The sequence below is a fragment of the Lampris incognitus genome, chromosome 11 (assembly GCF_029633865.1).
Source record: "Lampris incognitus isolate fLamInc1 chromosome 11, fLamInc1.hap2, whole genome shotgun sequence".
Lineage (NCBI taxonomy): Eukaryota > Metazoa > Chordata > Actinopteri > Lampriformes > Lampridae > Lampris > Lampris incognitus.
In genome coordinates, this window is record NC_079221.1 from 26,169,101 (window position 1) to 26,193,482 (window position 24,382).

General features: G+C 43.2%; 1 protein-coding gene across 5 annotated transcripts in view; it reads left to right on the plus strand.

The window, feature by feature from the left end:
• parp4 (poly (ADP-ribose) polymerase family, member 4) overlaps positions 1-24,382 on the plus strand; it is a 79,986-nt gene that overhangs the window by 26,230 nt on the left and 29,374 nt on the right. For all 5 annotated transcript variants that reach the window (XM_056289243.1, XM_056289244.1, XM_056289245.1 and 2 more), the window contains exons 13-23: positions 6,831-7,014; positions 7,615-7,756; positions 8,948-9,087; positions 9,383-9,514; positions 11,108-11,194; positions 11,508-11,672; positions 12,687-12,733; positions 15,047-15,128; positions 15,296-15,433; positions 15,889-16,084; positions 17,232-17,302. In XM_056289243.1, the coding sequence (XP_056145218.1) occupies positions 6,831-7,014; positions 7,615-7,756; positions 8,948-9,087; positions 9,383-9,514; positions 11,108-11,194; positions 11,508-11,672; positions 12,687-12,733; positions 15,047-15,128; positions 15,296-15,433; positions 15,889-16,084; positions 17,232-17,302 (1,384 nt within the window). The remainder of the gene's footprint in view (positions 1-6,830; positions 7,015-7,614; positions 7,757-8,947; positions 9,088-9,382; positions 9,515-11,107; positions 11,195-11,507; positions 11,673-12,686; positions 12,734-15,046; positions 15,129-15,295; positions 15,434-15,888; positions 16,085-17,231; positions 17,303-24,382) is intronic.

The window sequence follows — 24,382 nt, forward strand, 5'->3', positions numbered from 1 at the left end:
CCGTGGACAATGCAGTAAACATGGTGCTCCACTTCATCCTCCAGCACTTGGACTCTGCAGGAACCTATGCTAGGATCCTGTTGGTAGATTTCAGCTGTGCCTTCAACACCATCATCCCAGATCTGCTGCAGGACAAGCTCTCCCAGCTGCACGTGTCTGACTCCACCTGCAGATTGATCATCGACTTCCTACCTGACAGGAAGCAGCACATGGAAACATTTCTCTGACTCCCAGTCTTATCAGCACCATTTCCCCTCAAGGCTGTGTCCCCCTCTATACTTTTCCCTATATAAAAACAGCTGCATTTCCAGTCACCTTTCAGTCAAACTCCTGAAGTTTGCTGATAACGTCACCCTCATTTGGGCTATCTTTAGTGAGAATGAGTCTGCCTACAGGTGGGAGATTGACCACCTGGTGTCCTGGTACAACCAAAACAACTTGGAGCTCAACGTTCTAAGGACAGTGGAGATGGCTGTGAACTTCAGAAAGAACCCAGCCCCACCTGCCCCCATCGCCCTGCATGGTTCCTTAGTCGACACTGTAGAATCCTTCCGCTTCCTGGGCACCATAATAATAATAATAATTTTATTTATGTAGTACTTTTCTTAAACAATGTTACAAAGTGCTTCACACAAAAAAAAGATAAAACCAGACAAGGCAAAAATAAGAGGAAGATCAAATAAGAGTAAAAAATAAAAATTGTATAAATAAAAACAAATATCAAACATTTGTAAAAGCTTTCATAAAAAAAATTTAAGACGAGATTTAAAAGTAGCTCGAGACTTAGTTTATCTTAGTTCAACAGGAAGAGAGTTCCATAGTGTGGGGGCTCTAACAGCCAAAGCCCGACTCCCCTTTGTAACAAACCGAGACCGGGGAATAACTAGCAGGGCTCCATCTGCAGACCTTTATGGTCAAGAGGGGCTATACCAAGTCAATAAATCTCAAATGTATGAAGGAGCAAGACCATTGAAAGCCTTAAAAGTGAACAGTAAATTTTTAAAATCAATTCGAAATATAACAGGGAGCCAGTGTAGGGAGGCAAGCACAGAAGTGATGTGATCATGCCTCCTTGTCCCGGTAATGAGCTGAGCAGCAGCATTTTGTACCAACTGCAGACAGTGGATGAAGCCCTTACTGACACCAGAATAAAGTGCATTACAGTAGTCAAGCCGAGAACAGATAAAAGCATGTACAACTTTTTGCCGATCGGCAATTGATAAAAGTGACCTAATTTTGGATATTAGCTTGAGCTGGAAAAAGCGTCACTGAACAACAGCCTGCTTAAGACTACCTGACAGACCACCAAGATTAGTAACAAAAGCACTGATGGAATTTTCAGGACCGAACTTGAATGACCTCAGACTTATCATCATTAAATTTAAGAAAATTTTTGGACATCCAGGATTTAATGCCAGAGAGGCAAGTTGTGAGATTTGCTAGGGCGCTAGGATCTGTGAGTTTTAGTGGCATGTATAACTGAGTGTTGTCAGCATAAAAATGGTAGAACACATCATGATGTTGAATGACCTGGTCAAGGGACAGCATGTATATAGAAAAGAGGAGGGGGCCAAGAACTGAGCCTTGAGGGACACCACAACTCAGCTGAGCCACCGAGGAGTTAGTTACCCAGAACAACAGAAAAAGTTCTGTTGGTGAGGTAAGAGCGTAATAAGCTAAGAGCCGAGCCCTTGATGCTAACCCAAGTCTCTAAGCAATGTAAGAGGATGTTGTGATCGACCATGTCAGGGGCAGCGCTTAACTCTAACAGAACTAAAATCGAGCAATCACCTCTGTCTGCAGTCAGCAGTAGGTCATTAATGACCTTAACCAGAGCTGTCTCAGTGCTATGAAGTGCTCTAAAACCAGACTGGAAACTATTAAAAACTGTATTAGTGTTCATAAAAGAAATCAACTGAGAAGAAATTACTCTCTCCAGAACCTTAGATAGAAAAGACAATTTGAAGATTGGCCTGTAGTTACATAGGGACAGGGGATCTAAATTAGGTTTCTTCAGCAATGGGTGAATGATGGCATGGTTAAAACTGTCTGGAAAAGAATCAAGAGGCTAGAGAATTAGTAAGGATTTGCAGAAAAACGGGGCTGGTTGTAGAAAATACCTCCTTGAGTAGCTTAGTGGGAATGAGAGACTATGCTCTCCAACACTGAAATTGTAATTGGTTGAAACTGGGTGAAAGAAGTAGAATTAACATCGGGGAATGGAATGAAAAGAGCCTAGCTGGATTTGGGACCTAACATTCTCCACCATATTTAGGCAAAGGAAAAGGCATATGGTGAGTTGTATGAGAGGTTAGACACTAAGAAAGGAGAAAAGGACATGTACCAATTGGCTAGACAGAGGGACCAAGCTGAGAGGGATGTGCAGCAGATTAGGGCTATCAAGGATAGAGATGGAAATGTGCTGACAAGCAAGGAGAGTGTACTCAGAAGGTGGAAGGAGTACTTAGAGGGGCTGATGAATGAAGAAAATGAGAGAGAGAGAGAGAGAGAGAGAGAGAGAGAGAGAGAGAGAGAGAGAGAGAGAGAGAGAGAGAGAGAGAGAGAGAGAGAGAGAGAGAGAGAGAGAGAGAGAGAGAGAGAGAGAGAGAGAGAGAGAGAGAGAGAGAGAGAGAGAGAGAGAGAGAGAGAGAGAGAGAGAGAGAGAGAGAGAGAGAGAGAGAGAGAGAGAGAGAGAGAGAGAGAGAGAGAGCAGGTTGGATGATGTAAGGATAGTGAATCAGCAAGTGCAGTGGATTAGCAAGGAGGAAGTGAGGGCAGCTATGAAGAGGATGAAGAATGGAAAGGCAGTTGATCCTGATGACATACCTGTGGAGGCATGGAGATGTTTAGGAGAGACAGCAGTGGAGTTTTTAACTAGATTGTTTAACACAATCTTGGAAAATGAGAGGATGCCTGAGGAGTGGAGAAGAAGCATACTGGTACTGATTTTCAAGAACAAAGGCAATGTGCAGAACTGTAGCAACTACAGATGTATAAAGTTGATCAGCCACACCATGAAGATATGGGAAAGAGTAATAGAAGCTGGGTTAAGAGGAGAGGTGACGATTAGCGAGCAGCAGTATGGTTTCATGCCATGAAAGAGTACCACAGATGCGTTGCTTTGAGAACGTTGATTGAGAAGTATAGACAAGGCCAGAAGGAGTTACATTGTGTCTTTGTCGATTTAGAGAAAGCATGTGACAGGGTGCCAAGAGAGGAGGTGTGGTATTGTTTGAGGAAGTTGGGAGTTGCAGAGAAGTATGTAGGAGTGGTGCAGGATATGTATGAGGGAAGTGTCACAATGATGAGGTGTGCGGTTGGAATGACAGATGGGTTCAAGGTGGAGGTGGGATTACATCAAGGATCGGTTCTGAGCCCTTTCTTGTTTGCACTGGTGATGGACAGGTTGACGGACGAGATCAGGCAGGAGTCTGCGTGGACTATGATGTTTGCGGATGATATTGTGATCTGTAGCGAGAGTAGGGTGCAAGTTGAGGAGAGAATGGAGAGGTGGAGATACGCACTGGAGAGAAGAGAAATGAAAGTCAGTAGGAGTAAGACTGAATACCTATGCGTGAATGAGAAGGAGGACAGTGGAATGGTGAGGATGCAAGGAGTAGAGGTGACGAAGGCGTATGAGTTTAAATACTTGGGGTCAACTGCCCAAAGTAATGGGGAGTGAAGAAGAGAGTGTAGGCAGGGTGGAGTGGGTGGAGAAGAGTGTCAGGAGTGATTTGTGACAGAAGGGTACCAGCAAGAGTCAAAGGGAAGGTTTACAAGATGGTTGTAAGACCAGCTATGTTATATGGTTTTGAGACAGTGGCACTGATGAAAAGACAGGAGGTGGCAGAAGTGACGATGCTAAGATTTTCTGTGGGAATGATGAAGAAGGACAGGATTAGGAACGATTATATTAGAGGGACAGCTCAGGTTGGATGGTTTGGAGACAAAGCAAAAGAGGCAAGACTGAGATGGCTTGGGCATGTGTGGAGGAGAGATTCTGGGTATACTGGGAGAAGGATGCTGAATATGGAGCTGTCAGGGAAGAGGAAAAGAGGAAGGCCAAAGAGGAGGTATATGGATGTGGTGAGGGAGGACATGCAGGTGGCCGGTGTGACAGAGGAAGATGCAGAGGACAGGAAGAAATGGAAATGGATGATCCGCTATGGTGACCCCTAACGGGAGCAGCCGAAAGTAGTAATAGTGGTAGTAGATTCTCTACCTTATTTACGAAATGAGTCAGAAATTTTTCTGACAACTCAACATCAGTTACAAAAAGAGAAGTGGAGGGACCATTAATAACACAATTGATTACCCTGAAGAGAACTTTACGATTGTGGTTATTTCTTGATATTAGTTCAGAGAAGTACACTGACCTCGCGTCCTTAACTGCCTTCTGGTAAATTAACATTTGTTTTTTAAGGGTGTTATGTGCTAATTCAGACTTGTTGGCCTTCCATTGTCATTGGGTTTTTATACCTTGTCTTCTAAGGGCACAAGTGTAATCATTCAGCCAGGGGAGGTTATTTGATTTTTGTTTCCTAGTTTAAACGGTGCAATTTGGTCGAGGCTGGATAGGCACTGATCATTGAATGAATGTAATGGTGCATCTGGATTGAGGGGGGTTAAAAAGGGATTAAAGGATGATGAATTAAAAGCATCACAGAATTTAACTGCAGAGCCAGCGTTGAGAATGCAAGAGTGTGTTTTAGGATGGTGACTAGGAGTAACGAGCTGTAGTGGAACTTTGAAAATTACAGCTTTATGGTCAGATACAGGCATATCCACCAGATTGAGACATTCGAGAGAGAAACCAGATGAGAGTACAATGTCTAAGATGTGGCCTTTGGAATGTGTGGCCCCTTTAACAGATTGAATGAAGTTAAAAGAGTCTATAAAATCCAAAAAATGTGAGGTGAGGGAATGGGAAGGACAACACACATGAATATTAAAATTGCCAAGAATAAACATCCTGTCATATTTTGGCATGACAATAGATAAAAGGCCAGAAAACTCAAGGATAAAACTAACTGAATTAGGGGGCCTATAAATTAAGATGCAGAGTAAAGGGGGAGGGCCAGTGATTGAAATACATAAAACCTCAAATGAGATAAAATTACCAAAAGTAACAGCATGGCACTTAAGACCTAACTTACAAAAAACAGCTAGGTTACCCCCTCTACCTGAGGGCCTGGGAATGTGAGAATATGCAAAATCGGGGGGGCTGGCCTCAATCAGGGGAACAATGTCCCCTAGGGACAGCCATGTCTCAGTAATCATAAAAAAGTCCAGATTATTCGAAACAAAATCATTCATGATGAAGGTCTTATTACCCAGTGATCTCACATTCAAGAAGCCAAAATTGTTTGGTGTCAAAACAGAATTAAAACCAATGGGAGTACAATAAATATGATGCAAATTACAGATATTTGCTCCAGATATTCGGGTGTTGTTGTTTCTGCTATTTGATATGACGTGTGGATGAGAGGCACGGTGCCTAATAATAGTCTGTATGGGGAAAATTCCCGGCGAGAGGGTCAAGAACAGATGGGGCTAGTGGAAGGAGACAGCAGGCGAACAGTACCTTCGAGTGCCACCACAGGTGGAAGCAGGGGCTCCTGGAGGGAAGAGTGGGATGTAAACCGTCAGTCACGTAGACAGGACTGTACTGCATGCTGCAGGTTGACTGTTAGCATCCGGCTACCCGGCCTGTGTGGGTAGACTCTGTCAGCTCTGAAGATTTTGATTTGCTATACTTTAATGATCCCCGAAGGGAAATTACACTCTGCATTTAACCCATCCTAGCTGTGTAGCTAGGAGCAGTGGGCAGCCACCGTGCAGCGCCCGGGGACCAACTCCAGTTCGTCTTGCCATGCCTCGGTCAGGTGCAGACAGGAGTGTTAACCGTAAGACGCATGTCTTTTTGATGGTGGGGAAACCGGAGCACCTGGTGGAAACCCACCGCAGACACAGGAAGAACATGCAAACGCCACACAGAACAACCTGGGATGACCCCCAAGGTTGGGCAACCCTGGGGTTCAAACCCAGGACCTTCTTGCTGTGAGGCAACAGCACTAACCACTGCGCCACCATTCTGCCAATATATGTGGTGTTTGAGATATAGCACATTTAGGATCATTTGGCCTGCAGTAGGCTTTATATTGGCAGCAGCATCAGTATGTGGAACAGGATTTGAAAAGGTGAACACAGTCTAACATGTATCCAAAACTAATCACTAATCTTATGCAAATTAATGTTGGTCTGTAATGTGTTTAGCGATGGGGTGGCTGAAGGACACCTTACAAAGTTGCACACAATGCTGTGAAATGATCAGTTATAAAAATAGTTTTTCCTTATAGTTTTATATATAAGAACTTTGTACTTTATACTGTACAGTTGCATAATGACAGAAACCTGTATTGTTTATAAGGGTGGGGATACCTGCAGTCAGTTTAGAGGTCACTTAGATGAGCGATGAAGCGTTTCTGTCAATAAACATTGTCCAGATGAACTGATTCAATTTTCTCTGATTTTCCTACCTGGATTTTGGGGCACGCATAAAGAAAATCCCTTTTCATAACTTGTTTCTTAAAATCGATATTTTGTTTTTGAATTAGTTGTTTTTAAAAGAAAATTGGTCCATATCATTTTTTATCATTTTTTCATGGTATTGTGCTACTTGACCTCCTTTTTGGTATTATTAGCTGACATTTTCCCCCTCACGATGTGATCATTTTGTTTGTCCTTAGAGGACAAAAAAAAGGATGGAAGTGAGCTGAATTGATGTGATGTCAAGTGAATAATTCTTGCCACATATACTTTGTGTTAAGCACCAGTTTGAAGTACTCCAGTCCCAGTGTGACGGATGGTTCTCGGCTGCTGCTGGTATGTGACGTGGCATTGGGGCAGTGCAGGGACTTCCAGAAGAGAGATCCCAGCCTGAGTCAGGCCCCTGAGGGATACCACAGTGTCCACGGGGTCCGGCGCACCCAGACCACTCACTCTGAGTTTGAGGTGTGTTTGAGTGTTTGTTTTTATGGGTAGATAGACAGATGGATTCATGTTTTAGATAGAAAACACTATTTTCTAAAACAAAAATAGATAGTTAGAAAGATGAGCAGGCAGCGGTCTACTACTACTACTACTTTCGGCTGCTCCCGTTAGGGGTCGCCACAGCGGATCATCCATTTCCATTTCTTCCTGTCTTCTGCGTCTTCCTCTGTCACACCAGCCACCTGCATGTCTTCCCTCACCACATCCATAAACCTCCTCTTTGGCCTTCCTCTTCTCCTCTTCCCTGGCAGCTCCATATTCATATTCAGCATATTCAGCAAATATGAGCAGGCAGCGGTGCTACAGAAAATACAAAATCAGGATGAATAAAGTATTTTGTACTATATAATAATTGCTTTTTTATTTTGGAGCTATATTAAGTTGTTTTTATTGACTTTACTGTATGTGTGTGTATCAAAGAGAAATTGTGTTCATGATAGAGTATTTATTTGAGTGTTCACAACCCGTACATTTGCGTGTGTGTGTGTGTTTCTGAATGTGTCTGTGTATCCCCACACCCATGTCCCTGCGCTAACAATTAATAATACCACTGGGTTACAGGATGACGAATACGTGGTGTACAGTCCAGATCAGGTGACGCTTAAGTATGTGGTTCAGTTCAATGTTGAGGAAGACACGCTGAAGGAGTTCAGTCCCCTTGTAGACACGTCCTCTGAGCTGCCTCAGCCTCACTCTGACCAAGGTAGGATCACATCACTGGAATATGCAATATCACCCACAGTGAAGTTACAGGTTAGCAACGTTGTTTAAACTGCAAGAGGGCTGTGGGGTTCTAAACGGACCTCCCTGTGCAGGGTCTGCAGGTTCAAGTTGCTTTACTGCAGGTATGTGCACGTCTTTCCTCCCACAGTCCATAGACATGCATGTTGGGTGAACTGGGGGCTCTTAATTGGCTACAGGTGTGAGCAGTAGTGTGAGTGACCACACATTAAATATTTATGCCGCCTTTTCCTGCTTGTATTACTTTAACTTTAGTAGTCAAAATAACAATTTACTTTTTACATTATAAAGGTTTTGTGTTATGTATGTTTCAATGTTTCAAGTCAACTCAGTTGTCACATCGTGTTTTTTGCTGCTCAGGAGACTCCAAGACCAGTTCAGTTTTATCCAGTAGAAATTTAGAGACTGTCATACGTAAATTACAGCTTGTCCAAAATGCAGCAGCCAGACTCCTCACCAGAACAACAAAAAAAAGAAAAGAAAAGAAAAGAGCACATTACTCCTATTTTAGCTTCTGTTCATTGGCTCCTGGTAAAGTTTAGACTTGATTTTAAGATATTATTGTTAACTTTTAAGGCCCTCTCTGGACTCGTACCCAAGTACATTTCAGATCTTCTGACACCATACATGCCCAGTCACAACCTGAGGTCCTCAACCAAGGCTCTGCTTGCTATTCCACAATCCAGGCTAAGGACCAAGAGTGATTACACTTTTTCTGTTAGGGGCCCCTACTCTCTCAAACAACCGACCTCCCTGAGGAGATCGGACTGGGCGAGCTCTTTATCCTCCTTTAAAGCCCTCTTGAAAACATACTTTTATAGGTATTCAGGATTTGTGTTCTGTATTTATCATTTTTTTATCTCGTTTACATTCTATTACTATTTATTTTACTTTGTTTTATTGTACTTTTATTCAAATGAGGCTCTTGCTTTTATATTTCCTTCCAGATGTTTAACTTTTAAACTGTTTCTAAATTGTTGTTTTATCATCGTTTTTTTACCTTTTTTTGTCTTGTAAAGCACTTTGTAACTTTGTTTTGAAAAGTGTTTGTTTTAAAAATGTTTATAAAGTTAAGAATATTAATTCTAGAGTGTTAAAATTTACATCGCAAATGAAATAGATCCTCTCTTTTATTGTGTGTGTGTGTGTGTAGTTCTTTCTTCAGAAGACAGTGGTATTGAAAGTGGAAACCCACGAGACGATGTGACAGCAGGACTTTTGGACAGTTCAGGTCAATGCCTCCCTCTGCAGGCTGTTCATGTGAAGTGCAAGCTGATGGATCTGCTCTCACAGGTACCGGACCAGAAAATCGACACAAGATTAGCAAAAATAAAACTCCTTATTTTTAATCATTTAACTTGTCATGTGCTTGAATTTTTAGCCCCTGAGTTATCTTTCATGTTTTTTGGCTATTGCTAATCTAGGATTGAAAATGCAGTCCACCATGTAAAAATAGATACAACTTTCTCTGATTTGCCTTACTTTTTCTCTTTATTGATTTGCGTTTTTTCATATTTTTGAGGACTGTTAATCTTTAAGGCCAGAAAAACACCCACCAATGTACAACCTCTATCTTATTGGCTACTAGGTTGTCATCTTCCAGAAATACACAAATGAGAGCTCGGTGCCAATTGAGGCAAAGTACGTATTCCCTTTGGATGATTCTGCAGCTGTTTGTGGATTTGAAGCTTTCATCAATGGGAAACATGTGGTTGGACAGGTAGTGTGGTTTTCTTTTTAACTGAGTAGCTCTCCACCTTCATTAGCAGTTTCCTGCATTGTTAATGTTTCCCTAAATGACCATAGCCCCTTTTACACCTCACATAAACACATGTCTGGACCAGTGGCATCTCTGGCACGGAAAGCCTGGTGGGGCACTATAAACTGTGTTGGCAGCATCCGACTCGTCAAAGAAATTACATACTAACCTACTTGCTCAGTGAATCCAAACACAAGCGCACCTCATCAATGAACTACAAATGCACACATTAACTTAATGCCGTGCCGGAGTTAGCGGAAGTGGAAATAGGGATATGAGTGACATCATCAATAACGGCATTTGATCTCACACAACTAGTATATTACCTTGTTACAATGCATCACATTACAAATCCAAAGTTATCAAGCAGTATACGATCACTGTGGTCTGCAAAGCAACAACAACCAAAGCAACATTTCAGAGCAGGGAAACCCATTGCTTTCCAGGGCTCAACCTACAGCCAAAATAACACATCTTGTAATAATGTAAAATAGACTCACCGGTGATGTTCATTGCTTGAAAAGAAAAGATGCACGACGATCTTTCATCTGGGCAAACTTTTCCGTAAATTTTCTGTCGAAGACCATCAATCCATGAAAGAATTAATTTTCAATTGATAGCATAGCAAGTGTATTTAACCTCTTGCCCCATGGTGTTGCGTGTAAATGTCTTAATCCTTTTCAACATTGAAAAGGTTCTCTGCATGCCAATACCATAAATGACATTTACTAAACTTCTTGATGCATGACATTCTATTCTTTTTTATTGGCTGCTCTCAGCATGGGGCCAACATAATCGTGCCCCACAGCTCATTATTGAAAGCGCATTGAACATGCACGCAGGATTTTCAATTGCTCACTTGGTTAAACGAATGCTGACAGGCTGGCCCCATGCTCACCAAATGAAGACTGCTAGGAGAAGTAGACCTTTATGCAACAAGTACAGTAAGATATTTGGAATGTATCAAACAGCGCTACCATTGTCATATGTAATAAATGTGCAACAATATTAGTTACGAAGAAAAAAAATGTTTATATATATATATATATATATATGCATGTCACACCGAATTATTGATCATGTCTGGCACTGGCGACATCTTGTGGGGCCAGATCCCACCGGTCCCTAATGTAGAGCTGTTCTGGACTGTGTCTGTTTTTGATTGAGCTGAATTATTTTGAAACTTAGCATTATTCACTCGACAGAGGAATGATCCAGGGTTCAACCTGGCCTTTGTGGAGTTTGCATCGGCTCCCTCTGTTTAGTTAGAAGTCCTCCAGGTCCAAAACATGCTTGTCACATGAATTGGAGACTATAAATTGCCTCTAAAACAACTCTAAATGATACCTGTGAATAGAGTGCAAGTAATGTTGAGTGTAGAGCCCTTGATGGACTAGCAACCTGTCCAAGCACTCCTCCTGCCTTCCAACCAATGCCTGTTTGGATATGCTGCTGAATCCCAAGTTAGATTAAGGGGCTATAGAGGTTGAATGAATGAAAGCAGGATTAGTACCCTCTGACTACAGTCAACCTGCATTGTGTCTGTTTGAACAGGTAAAAGAGAAAGAGCAGGCTCGCAAGGAGTACAGGCAAGCTGTAGAGAAAGGCCATGGAGCCTACCTCATGGACCAGGATGCCCCTGTATGGTTGACCTCTCTACTTCATCTTGCCACATATAAACTCACAGACTTAACTATGACTATATCTGTGCCTCAAGTTTTAAGTTAAAGACCTTAATGCTTGTTGATTATTTTGAATCAGTAATGTACGGATCATAAACATTTATTTTGTGTCTTGATTTTATCAGTGAGGCTACTAACATTAATAGATCAGAATCCTATGTTTGTTGTAACAGTCTGAAATATACGTACACAATATGTGGTGAGGGCATTTAGTGTGCATGTTTCTGCTGTATTATATGGTTGTGGTGATGTCATCTTTGTGCACCTTCCAGGATGTGTTTACCATCAGTGTGGGGAACCTGCCTCCCGGTGCGACTGTCCTAATCAAAGTTACCTTTGTCTCTGAGCTGATTGTTAGAGACGGTCAAATTCTCTTCTCCTTGCCTGGGAGTGTGGCACCATGGCAGCAGACCGCAGCACTCAACCAGACAACACAGGTTAGGGCAAATTTTATCCAAATTCATAAAGTGCTGGTAAATTGACAGTGCTTTACTCCACTCATCCTCTAGGGTTAAGTTATGATTGTGTATTTAGGGAATAGTGGTTTTATTAACCATCCACAGCCTACATGTATATATTTGCTTCTTTTTCTTTCTTTTTTTTGCACTGAAAATGTTGCTTTTAAATTAGAAGTGGTTCCTCTGATATCTCCATTGTTTATTAAGCTACTTATATAATGTGTTACGTGATAGACAGATGAAGAGCTGGTTGTTACCTTGCATGGTTGACACTGCTGTCAGGGTATGAGTATGTGTGTGCATGGGTGAATGTGAGGCATTCATTGATTGTGAAGTGCTTTGAGTGACTGTTGCAACTAGAAAGGCGCAATATAAATACAATTTATATAAGTTACCATTCATTATTGTGGCAGCATGCATTTTTAGCATGGAAAAGGAACTAACAGTGTTAGTGTCATCCCATTTGGCTACACAGGACTGCTTATTGGTTTGACGATAAACCCACTGTACAATGCCCCTGCTCATACTTACTATAAGTATCTCCATTTTCACCATTTAATTTTGCATTTTGATACATTATGTCTGTATTTTATGGGAATTGCGACAGGCATGGGTGCAGGTCAATGAATACTGGGATGGCATCCAGCACTTTACCCGTCCCCCCTTCCGTAGGGTTAGCGGTTGTGTCAGGAAGGGCATCCGATGCAAAATTTTGCCAAATCCGTATGTGGCTTGACAAGACCCTACTGGATCGGTTGAAGCACGGGTTAACAACGGCCGCCATTGGTGCTGTACCCTCACAGTGTACCAATGGAAACTGTAAAATCCACTGTGGTGACCCCTGAGAAACATGGAACAAACTGAAAGAAGAAGATGTCTGTATTTTATGGGAGATCAGAATAGGGAACGGAAGTTTCGTAATCTCAGTTAATCTAATTTAATTAAGCAACGTCATCATCTTTCCCCATTTCTATCTCTACCCTTGTTCATCAGGTCACTGTGAAGAAAGTGTGTGTGACTGACCTGGCAGCAAGTGTGGGGTGAGCTAAGAATTTGTTTGCTTGTTTTTAACCTATGTCATATTCTTTTGTGATTGACATATGTTATGTCTAGTAGTGCAGAGAGACCATTCTAAAAGAAAATTCATGTTTATGTTAAAAATATTTTAAATTAAATATCAAATTAAAAAACAATGAATAAAAAGATGTCTCATACCAGGTGAAAACATTAAAACTGGATCGTTCCCTCCCTCACTGAAAAACTAATTGCGAATAGTTTCACTCCCTCTCGTAGTTCTTAAAGATGTCCCATATAGTCTTCCCTGTCTGCCCGTAGCCCGACAATACCTCCCTGACAAGTGCTGATGTATGACCATTTCAGGACAAGTTGGCTGGGCAGTAAGGTGTTTATTGTTGCAATATACATAGTTGAGGCAGAGGAATAATTCACTGAGCAGATAAAGCATCGTTTAGCTGTATGAACCATTCTGGGCTGGTAAGCATCAGCCTGGGCGGTGTGCTGGTGGATAAAGAAACAACAAATCCGTAGCAGTTCTAGGTGCACTACCAGGGAAAAGCATCCTACTCACAATAGATGTTTCTTCATTTTATTTATTTATTGCTTGCCTCTTTTTCTCCCCAATTGTACTTGGCCAATTACCTCTCTTCCGAGCCGTCCCGGTCACTGCTCCACCCCCTCTGCCAATCCGGGGAGGGCTGCAGACTACCACATACCTCCTCCGATACATGTGGAGTTGCCAGCCGCTTCTTTTCACCTGACAGTGAGGAGTTTTGCCAGGAGAGAGAGAGAGAGGAGGAAGTGTGGAGGTGAGAGTCAGAATTTTGAATGTTGGCACTATGACTGGTAAAGGGAGAGAGCTGGCTGATATGATGGAAAGAAGAAAGGTAGGTATACTGTATGTGCAAGAGACCAGGTGGAAGGGGAGTAAGGCCAGGAGCATCGGAGGTGGGTTCAAACTCTTCTACCATGGTGCGAATGTTATGAGAAATGGGGTAGGGGTGATTCTGACGGAAGAGTATGTCAAGAGTGCTGGAGGTGAAGAGAGTGTCAGACAGTGATGAGTATGAAGCTTGAAATCGAAGGTGTATTGATCAATGTTATCAGCGCATATGCCCCGCAAGTTGGGTGTGAGATGGAAGACAAAGAAAAATTCTGGAGTGAGTTGGATGACGTGGTGGAGAGTGTACCCAAGGGGGAGAGAGTGGTGATTGGAGAGGACTTCAATGGGCATGTTGGTGAAGGGAACAGAGGTGATGGGTAGGTATGGTGTTGAGGAGAGAAATGTGGAAGGACAGATGGTGGATTTGCGAAAAGGATAGAAATGGCTGTGGTGAATACATATTTCAAGAAGAGGGAGAAACACAGGGTGATGTATAAGAATGGAGGAAAGTGCACACAGGTGGACTGTATCTAATGTAGAAGGCACGATCTGAAAGGGATGCAGGAGGAGGAGTTCATATTAGAGACTATACTCTCCAACACTGAAATTGTAATTGGTTGAAACTGGGTGAAAGAGGTAGAATTAACATGGGGAATGGAACGAAAAGAGCTTGGCTGGATTTGGGCCCTAACATTCTCCACCTTATTTAGGCAAAGGAAAAGGCATATGGTGAGTTGTATGAGGTTAGACACTAAGGAAGGAGAAAAGGACATGTACTGATTGGCTAGACAGAGGGACCAAGCTGAGAAGGATGTGCAGATTAGGGCTATCAGAAAACGCTTTCTTTCTGTAATGTCACTGATCAGTGGCAAACTTTTTAGGCAACACACCCCCTTCTACCTCCCCACCAGATTGATGCACCCCCAATCCCCCACCCCTTCAAAAAAAAAAGCAAAATAGCCTATTTATAGCCACATTAAAGGCTTCAAGTTCAATCATGCACAAATAATCAGAACATGCGTAAAAAAATATTTAAGAGATTGCAATGCGCTAATCACATTCAAATGAAACTGAAATTACATTGTAACAAAGTTTCAATATATTGCAACAAAGTTACACACAAGCTGTCACTTTTAAAGACTAAAGAGGATGGGTGGCGGGCTAGGATACATGCACAGGCTTAGTGGCAGATAGGCCCATCATGAGAGAAGATGGGGGGAAAACGCTGTCAGATTTTCTGCCACATTAAAGAAATATTATTTCAAGTTTAAACTACAATTTGGCCTAAGTATTACACCATTACACCACCATTACACTTTTCCTTTCGCGTACCCCTTAGAGGCAGGTCGAGCACTTCAAGTGGTGCACACGCCACACTTCAGGAATACCTGCTTTAGATTATCATTATTTTGCACAGCTAGACAGGATGCTCAGTGTTTGTCTCTGTCCCCAGGGATTTCAGCCTGGAAATGTCTGTCGAGATGCCCAATGAGATTACTAGTCTGCACTGTATTACTCACAAAACCATGTTCAAGGTAGTAAAGTATTCCCATTATTTTATGATGTAAACATATGCATAATCTTCATTTCTGGAAACAAGCCTGTGATGTGTGTGTCTGTGTGTGTGTGTGTGTGTGTGTGTGTGTGTGTGTGTCTGACTGACTGACTGACTGACTGACTGACTGACTGACCGTGGTGATAGAAAACAGACTGTAAGGCGGTGGTGAGTGTTTTGCCAGGGGAGGTTATGGGTCCAGATGGCTTCCAGCTGTTGATCACTTTGTCTCAGATCCACCTTCCCAGAATGTGGGTGGAGAAACACCCTGACAAAGACAGTCAGGTCAGTCTCTGCTTATTTATCTGTATGTCTACCTATCTTTCTGCCCAAATGGCCATCTTTCTGCTTTGTCTGTCTGTCTGCCTCCCGTCTTTGTTGCAGTCAAAAACTCCTCCTCACCATGTTTCTCCAAATCCTTCTTTTTCCTTTTATTCTGCTCAACTCCTCCATATTTCTCCATATTGGAAACATTTTTGGTCTCTCACCCATTACTCAACACCCCCCGCCCCCACACACACACACATATCGGCTCATCTTTTCTTCTATATTCATTTCTTTTTCTTCCTCTTTGTTTCTCTTACCTGTTCTCCACGCAATCCAATTCAGCATTTAATTCACATTTTTTAGGCATGACCATTAGCCCAGGGAAATAATTATGCCTATTCTCTTTCTCTCTCGCTCTCTCATTCTTTTTACCACCTCCACCCACCTTGGAAATTTCACTCCACAATCCCAAGGCATGCATGTTGGTGTTCTACCCTGACTTTGACATCAGCTCCACTTCCACTTCTGCATCTGATGAGGTCATTCTATTACTGGACACGTCTGAGTCAATGAGAGGAGAAGCTCTCCAGAACGCCAGGAGAATCGCCCTGCAGGTCCTTAAAACCCTGGACCGCAACCTCAGGCTCAATGTCATCTTCTTCGGCACAGGTTGGTTTGCCCTACGACAGCTTTAAAAACTGAAATGGCTTTTTGAGAATGTCTTTTCTCTACACTTTAAGTTTTGTATGATCGAAATGGAACCATAAAGGTAGGACGTGGTGAACGATCAGAAATCCCTGCTTTCTTGAAATGGATAAATTCAGCCAACAAGACTTTTACCAGGGGATTTACGGGAATGGGAACAGGTATTTTTGGGGGACAGCAATCAAAGATGCAGTGCCAGACAATTTTCCTCTATCACACTTGATCCTGGCATCTTTTAAAAAGTTGTCAGGAGGCGCGTCCGGGTAACGTAGTGGTCTTTTCCATTGCCTACCAACACGGGGATCACCGGATCGAATCCCCGTTACCTCCAATGTGGTCGGGCGTCTCTACAGACACAATTGGCCGTGTCTGTAGGTGGGAAGCCAGATGTTGGGTGTGTGTCCTGGTCACTGCACTAGCGCCTCCTCTGGTCAGTCAAGGCACCTGTTCGGGGGGAGGGGGAACTGGGGGGAATAGCGTGATCCTCCCATGCGCCACGTCCCCCTGGTGAAACTCCTCCACTGTCAGGTGAAAAGAAGCGGCTGGCAACTCCACATGTATCAGAGGAGACATGGTAGTCTGCAGCCCTCCCCAGGTTGGCAGAGGGGGTTGAGCAGTGACCGGGACGGCTCCGAAGAGTAGGGTAATTGACCGGATACAATTGGGGGGGGGGTTAAAAAAAATTGTCAGGATGTTTTATATATATATATATATATATATATATATATATATATATATATATATATATATATGATGATGATGTTTGGGTAGGGAGAGGTATACAGGTGTACAGATAGCTTCAATGAATATTGAATTTAACTTTGACATTCACCCAGATTGACCCCAAGTAACACAAAAAGCTGTTCTCTAAGAAGGATAGGACTGTTAAGATAGAAACCTCCAGTTTAGAAACATCTCAGCCACAAAGAGGACCAAGAGCGAATATTATTAAGTAAGTGCTGCAGTTTTTGAAAAAATAAAGCCTGTTTCTGGTTTTGATTGAGGTACATCAGCCAGATTTACATGCAAAAGAAAATCAGCCATGTCTGTGTATCTCTGACAGAAAACCATCTTTGTCTAAATCAACATTTTGTATGGTTGTGACTTTCAGACTATATCGAAGCATTCCTGGCAGCTCAACCATATGTGGAAGCCCTCCAGCCAACCCAGAAATTCATTATGGTAGGTTTTGACAACTAAACCCTATGGCCTCTACCACCAATATTCCAATGTCATGATTGTTCTAGCAAGATCATGTTTATACATTTTGAGTGTAGGACATTTGGATGTGCCATCATAAATCTACTGATTTAGATCCTATGTATTAATGAATACTGTCTTATCTTAAAAGTAGCCTCTTTCACAAGGGTGCGTAACCTAGATGTAAAAGAGTTTAAAATATATGTGGCCATGGCATAGGAATTATCAAGTAGACGCCATTATTTGTTGATCTTTCTTTGTGTTAGGCTTCAGTACGGCTCAACTGTGCATTCACATGGTCTGTCCCAACTTGAGTATATTTAACACAGTTGTGCCGCTGCTGTCCAAGGAATGCTTATCTAACATCCACATAACCTCCACCCAACATCTGCGATTCATGTGCATGCACAGTACAGCTACATATCCAGAAAATTCAACTTTAAGTTCAAAGATTGTATATCTTCGTCCTCACCACCATGTACTTGCACTACTAAAGCTTATAGCAAACATGCAGTATTATGTCTAGTAATATTTAACATCACTACTGGTCTCAACAACAAAAAGCTAATGAGACAGCTGACGGTGATGGTTTGCCAGCCCGCACATCAGATCATAAACTAGGTAGTGTCTGAGAAGAGTAAACATAAATATATAAGAGCTGAGAACATTTCATGATTATTCACTTCTGTTTCTATAGCTATGCCATCATATAAAACATAATGCCTTTCCTGAGTAAGGTATGAGTCTTGTTACAAATGCTCATAGCACTCACTGGCTGCTTTAAGCTCAGAAATGCATAAATCCGCTTGATGGTGCTTGAATTTAGTATGTTAATGCTATATTTAAACAATACTTAAAGCTGCAGTGGGTAACTTTGGAGAAAAGAACAAGAGAGATTTCGAGAGATTTCAAACACAAACACCAACACCCCCTCCCCTCCTGCTCCCTCTCCAGCCCCTCCCTTCCTCAGGTAGCCTTTCCCCCAAACAAAACTCAGGTTCATTCATGTGAGTTCATTTTTACTGGCGATGGTAACAGAGAAATAACAACCTAACACTACAGAAAACAGAAAGGACTTTTGGTTGCTTTTGTGCCAGTGTCTTCAGTATTACTTTTTTTTTTTTTGCTTGAATATGTAGTTGTTGGCAACAGAGGTATTGGAAATTTACTAGGAGTCGATTCCAGTGCTGCCTGAGTTTCGTTGTCCGCCATTATGGATTTCTCCTGAACGCTCAAGAAACTCAGACAGCAACATGATTGACAAGAAGTAGGGACAGCTCCTCAAATCTATTATGGCGGAGAGGCCAGAGAGAGGCCCTGATTGGTCAAAGCTTACGAGAACGGTAGCATTTTCAGATTCCTGAATGCAGAGGCAGGGGATAACACTGAGATCCCGATTTATTCTCAGACCACTTTTATTACTGATAGCTGAAAGGATATTGTGGCATTTTTACCAAATAAAACAAAAAAAGTTACCAACTGTAACTTTAATCCCTTATTTGTTGTAAATGTCAGCGTTTTTGTTTTTATCTGTACTAAAACAAGTTTCACCAGCCTGGCTGTGGTGGGTGGGTGGGGATTTTGACGTGAAGCTATGTTACTCTGAACTACGCCATATCAGGGCTGCCAACTTTTCAATTTAGTTTGGAATGAGATTTGACATTGTTGAAGTTAGTGCATTTTATGAGCAGGCATTCTGTGACATTACCCACCGCAGGGGTCAGGGTCATCAGTCCTCAACCCCCAGGAATTTTGTTTAAAAAGTTCAGCAGCCAAATTCACATTTTTAAAGCATTTATAGATGAAAAGCCAAGTCAATAATCATGCTCAGTGATGAATAAGTATGGTTGATCAGCATACTTGCCTCCCTCCAGACATCATGGCCTAAATTGGGTGACTTAACCCAACCTGGGTATCTGGGGATCGTCCCCCAGAAAACTGTTGATTTCAGAAACTGTTTTCCTGCGTTCTAATGAATTTATGGCGCAGTCTTGTTGCCGAAATGTGGAGTCAGGAGGACGGGGGAAGGAGGCATAGCTACGTCTACAAACATTGTATGAAAAGTAAATGAAGGAGAAAAACACATTGTTCAGAGACAGTGGATCCCACAGGATAGTTTTGTCCAGAAAACAAACAAACTAGATATCCAGCCTAGAAATAGAAGAGAGGGTAAGAGTTCCTAGCTGAGCTATTTTGTTTGGATTTATCATATTTTTCTTTTTGATTATGTCAGAGGTACTTTCACACATATTTACTGATAAGACTACAAAGGCAATTCATCTTCTGTCACCTTGGCAGCCACCAATGGTAGTCTGATAAATACCAATGCATGATAATGGTTTGATTTTCAGATTTGTAGTAGTTACTGTCACATTATTGGTGAGGCTAAATAATCTAACTTAACCTGTATTGATCACATTAAAAGTTGTATTTTTATAAACATTTCAATATGTCATAGATGTGAAATTGAAGAGCAAAGTGAGGCAAAACTCTGCATACATGAAAGGTGATGTGAGGCAAAACTCTGCATACATGCTATGTGTGTGCCTCTGTCAGCTAAAGCCACACAAACTGTGTGCTTTGGGCTCTAGAAAAAAGCCTGATGTTCAGACTTTGTCCTGTGTACAGACAGAGCTCCTTCATGTCGAAAGGAGCCAGTTGAGGTGGTTCGGGCATCTGATTAGGGTGCCTCCTGGGCGCCTTCCTTTGGAGGTTTACCGGGCACGGCCAACTGGGAGGAGACCCCCGGGTAGACCCAGAACTTGCTGGGACTACATGTCCAATCTGGCCTGGGAACACCTTAGGATCCCCCAGGAAGAGCTGGAGGGCGTTGCTGGGGAGAGGGACGTCTGGAGTGGCCTACTTAGCTTGCTGCCACCACGACCCAACCCCAGAGAAGTGGCTGATGATGAATGACTGAATTTTTTTCATGGAGTAGTGGCTTTGTGGCTTCCTCTTATTTGGTGAGAAATTTGAGAGAGATGAGCATGTTGGCAATGGCAACCCGATTTAATGTTAACCAAAAATGTAAAATTATGTTATATTGCTAGATTTCAGCATTGAGGTACTTACAAGCATTATTTTGCATAGGCATACTAACCTAAAAACCTATTATTGGGAATCGCAAGAGTTTAAAAGCAACAGACACAGAGCATCCCTGTAACCACAGTAACTAGTTTGACACTAGGGACTTACCCTTCAGCACGCTGCAGGTGATTAGGTTTACCGAGATATTTTTGCATCAAAATCCGACTTTTTCCTGTTGTTAATCAATGTAAGGAGTGTGGATGTGGTCGATGAGACAAATGGTAGCCTTAAAAATCACATTTATGGCCAGACGAGAGATCAGCGGTCGAATAACTGATTTCCAGTTGGCAAAAATGTGGTAACTTGCCGCATCACGAATTTTCATTAGCATAGAGGGCGTGTCCGTAGCGAGAGCTATAAAAGGGGAGACGCACCCTATGCATTGACGTCACTTTCCCACTGGAACACGCCCCCTCAGTCGCAGTGAGTGGCAAAACATCCCGCAACATGGCTGCTTCTAGTAGGGAAAACCGGGATTATAACGCAAGATTATCTGTTTAAATTAAAAGGAAGTTGGACTTGACAGTGACCCGTACAGCGGCAAATGGTTTAGCCGACCCAGCCACACCCACACAACCACCCTGAATTTCAGTAGCCAATAGCTATGAAATCATAAAACCACACCTACCTTTCAGTTGTAATTCAAAACGCCCGTGTTAAAAATGTGCTCAGAAACCGCATGAAAGTATTTCTTTAAACCAAGTGCAGATGTGGAGTCAACTAGCTCAGTTAATGTTTTGTCAGGGAATTTCTCATAGTATAGATTATCAGACCAACAGCTTGGTCTATAACATGGAGACCATCTCCCTACCCTGCTGTGTCTCTGCCAAGCTCTCCTCTCCTAAATGTGTGAATCACAATATAATAATCATTCCCACCACTGGTGGTGGGGAAATGTGCAACAAAGTATCTAATAAACTACAGAACCAAACAGCTTATATTATCAAAAGTGTGATCACATATAGTCCAAAGCATAGGTCATCAAAATTGTCAACTAATACAAGGTATTTAATTCCAATTAATATTTCGCCTATTGGTAGCGCTAAAGTTTTGCCCACTACTGATCACTTCCACAAGATGCTTAAATTTGGTTTCATAAATATCAGATCACTGTCTACCAAAGCCTAATAAATGATCTGATTTTTATATATATATATATATATATATATATATATATATAAATAAATAAATTGATTTCTGATTTTTCCCTTTTTTCTCCCAATTTAGTGGACAGTCGATCCCTATTTTAGTTCAAACACCCACCCTCGTACTACATGCATTCGCCAACTGCATCTCTCCGGCCGGCAGTCTCGAAGGAGACGCCTCCCCACTTTCGTGACAAGGCGAATCCAGGCCGAACCACTGCTTTTTCCAACACACAGAAATGCATTCATGTGACGAACACAAACCGACTCCACCCCCCTCCCGAAGACAGCATTGCCAATTATTGCTGCTTCATCGAGTCCGGTCATAGTCGGATCTGATGAGACCGGGGTGCGAACCCCATAAATTATCTGATTCTTGAACATAGTTTAGATACGACTAGGTTATGTGAAACCAAATGTTTTTGTTTTTTTCCCTTAAATGACGCTTCCCCACCTGGCTATACTTAGGCCCATGTAGATCGGGCAAATAAACAAGGTGGGGGTGTTGCCTTAATATATAAATCTATTTTCTATAGAACTTCTAAACTTGAATCTAAATTCCAATCTTTTGAGGCTATTATTGTCACACCAGGGCAGGAATGGAGGACCCAAATGCACGACTCATAGGGACTGGGCTAGAACAACACTTTAACTAAACAAAGAACTTACAGACAGCCGGTACAGATGCTACAAACAGCAGAGAAGGCTCGGAACGGGATGTGGTGCATCCGGCGACCAAGGGTCAACATGTGTCTGTGTGATGATCTGATTAGGAGCCAGGGCAAATATATACATAGGGGAGCCAATCAGAGAAAGGGGAACAGGTGAGTGAAGCAGGGGCAATCAGGGTCAGCAACCGAAATGGTAAGCCATACAAGGGAACGGGGGTCACGAGGGCAACACAGGTACAGGAACATACATGGCAAGCCAATCATGCAATGGGGGACAGGTGAGCATAGCTGACCCAGACCACACAACCATGACAGGACCCCCCCCAAGGGATGGATTCTACACGTCCCAAACGAACAGATCAGGAGCAGCAAACAGGGCAGATGGAGGGGGTCCGGGGAAGGGCCTTGGGACCAAGTGGTCTGGGAGCGAATGAATGGTGCCAGAGATCTCAGGCGGACGGCCCGAGGGCTGGATGCAACTGATCTGGAGGGCGACCAGGGGGCAGGATCGAAGAGCAGAGCAGCTCCGGTGGACAGACAGGGAACAGGCACTGGAGGCTGCACGGCAGCTGCTCAGGGGGAACAGGCACTGGAGGCAGCACGGCAGCTGCTTGGGCTAGAGGCGTCGGAGACGGCATGGCAGCCGCTCGGGGAACAGGCGTCGGAGGCGGCCGGACCGCTCGGGGAACAGACTGGGCATCGGCAAAGGCAGCGGACGACTCAGGAACAGACTGGGCGTCGACAAAAGCAGCTGACGGCTCAGCAACAGGAACAATCTGGGCGTCGGCAGGGACAGGCCCACCACTCTTGAACCAGAAGGGTCTCCATAGCATGGTACTGGGCAGCTGAGACTCAGGGACGCTGGGCAGTCGAGATGGGGCTGCTAGACAGCAAAGACATTGGGGAAACGTGGGAGGCCGAGATGCTGGGCTTGGGAGGATCAGGGACCAGGTCACTAAAGTACTGCCACCTGAAAAAGGCTGTTTCCCAGGCAAACTCAGGGTCCCTCTTCCAGATGGCAGTGAGGAGCTTAAGGAAGCCCGGCTCCTCATTCAGGAAGGTGTCCCTCGATACACCGAAGTCTTCCCAGGTAAACGACAAGCTGAGCAAATCTGCCGGCCGAGAAGCAGTCATTAGGTCGGAGCCGGTAGGGCGTCCTGGACCAGCAGCTGCTGCAACTGACCAGCAAGTGCACTCACCTGGTTAGTCAGCCAGGTCTCAAACTCCACATGATGGGCGTCCATCTCCCGGAGTCTGTGACAGATGGAGCTCAGCTGTTCCTCATGATGAGTGAGGAGCCCGTCTTGAGAGCGGAGAGCGACTTCTAGCATGGCGGAGTTGGCTGGTTCCATAATATGGTGGGATCGTACTGTCACGCCAGGGCAGGAATGGAGGACCCAAATGCACAACTCGAGATGGACAGGACTAGACCAATGCTTTAATTAAACAAAGAACTTACAGACAGCAGGTACAGATGCTACAAACAGCAGAGAAGGCTCGGAATGGGACCAAGAGTCAACATGTATGTCTGTGTGTGTGTGCCTCTGTGAGATGATCTGACAAGGAGCCAGGGCAACCAGTGGGAATATATACGCATGGGAGCCAATCCGGGAGATTGGGCGCAGGTGTACAGCAACATAACATCCAATCATAGAAAGGGGAGGGAGATTGGGCGCAGGTGCGCAGGGCAGGAACAGAACAGCCAATCGGAGAAAGGGGAACAGGTGAGTGAAGCAGGGGCAATCTGGAGCAATCAGGAGGATGCTGCTTGGCATCCCCCTAATCAGGAGGATGCTGCTTGGCATCCCCCTCATCACATTTTCCTTTTTATATATCTTATAAATTTATATATTTTGTTATCCTGTTTCAATGTTATATCTTTCTTTCACTCCGATGTGTGACTGTTTTTTGTTTGTTTTTTTGTTTGTTTGTTTTTTTTTGTCTCCTCCCACGTATCTGAATGGTATGATGTGAGTCTCTCTTGTGTGCATCTGTAGTCTGTCCTCCTGCCAGGTCTACATGGTGATGGTGGTCGTGTAGCTGTTCCGGTGGCTGTTCCGGTGGCATCTGGAAACTGCTTGGCATCCTCCTCATCATATTCTTCATATATCTTATAATTCCATTATAATTCTGTTATCCTCTTTCAATGTTTTATTGTT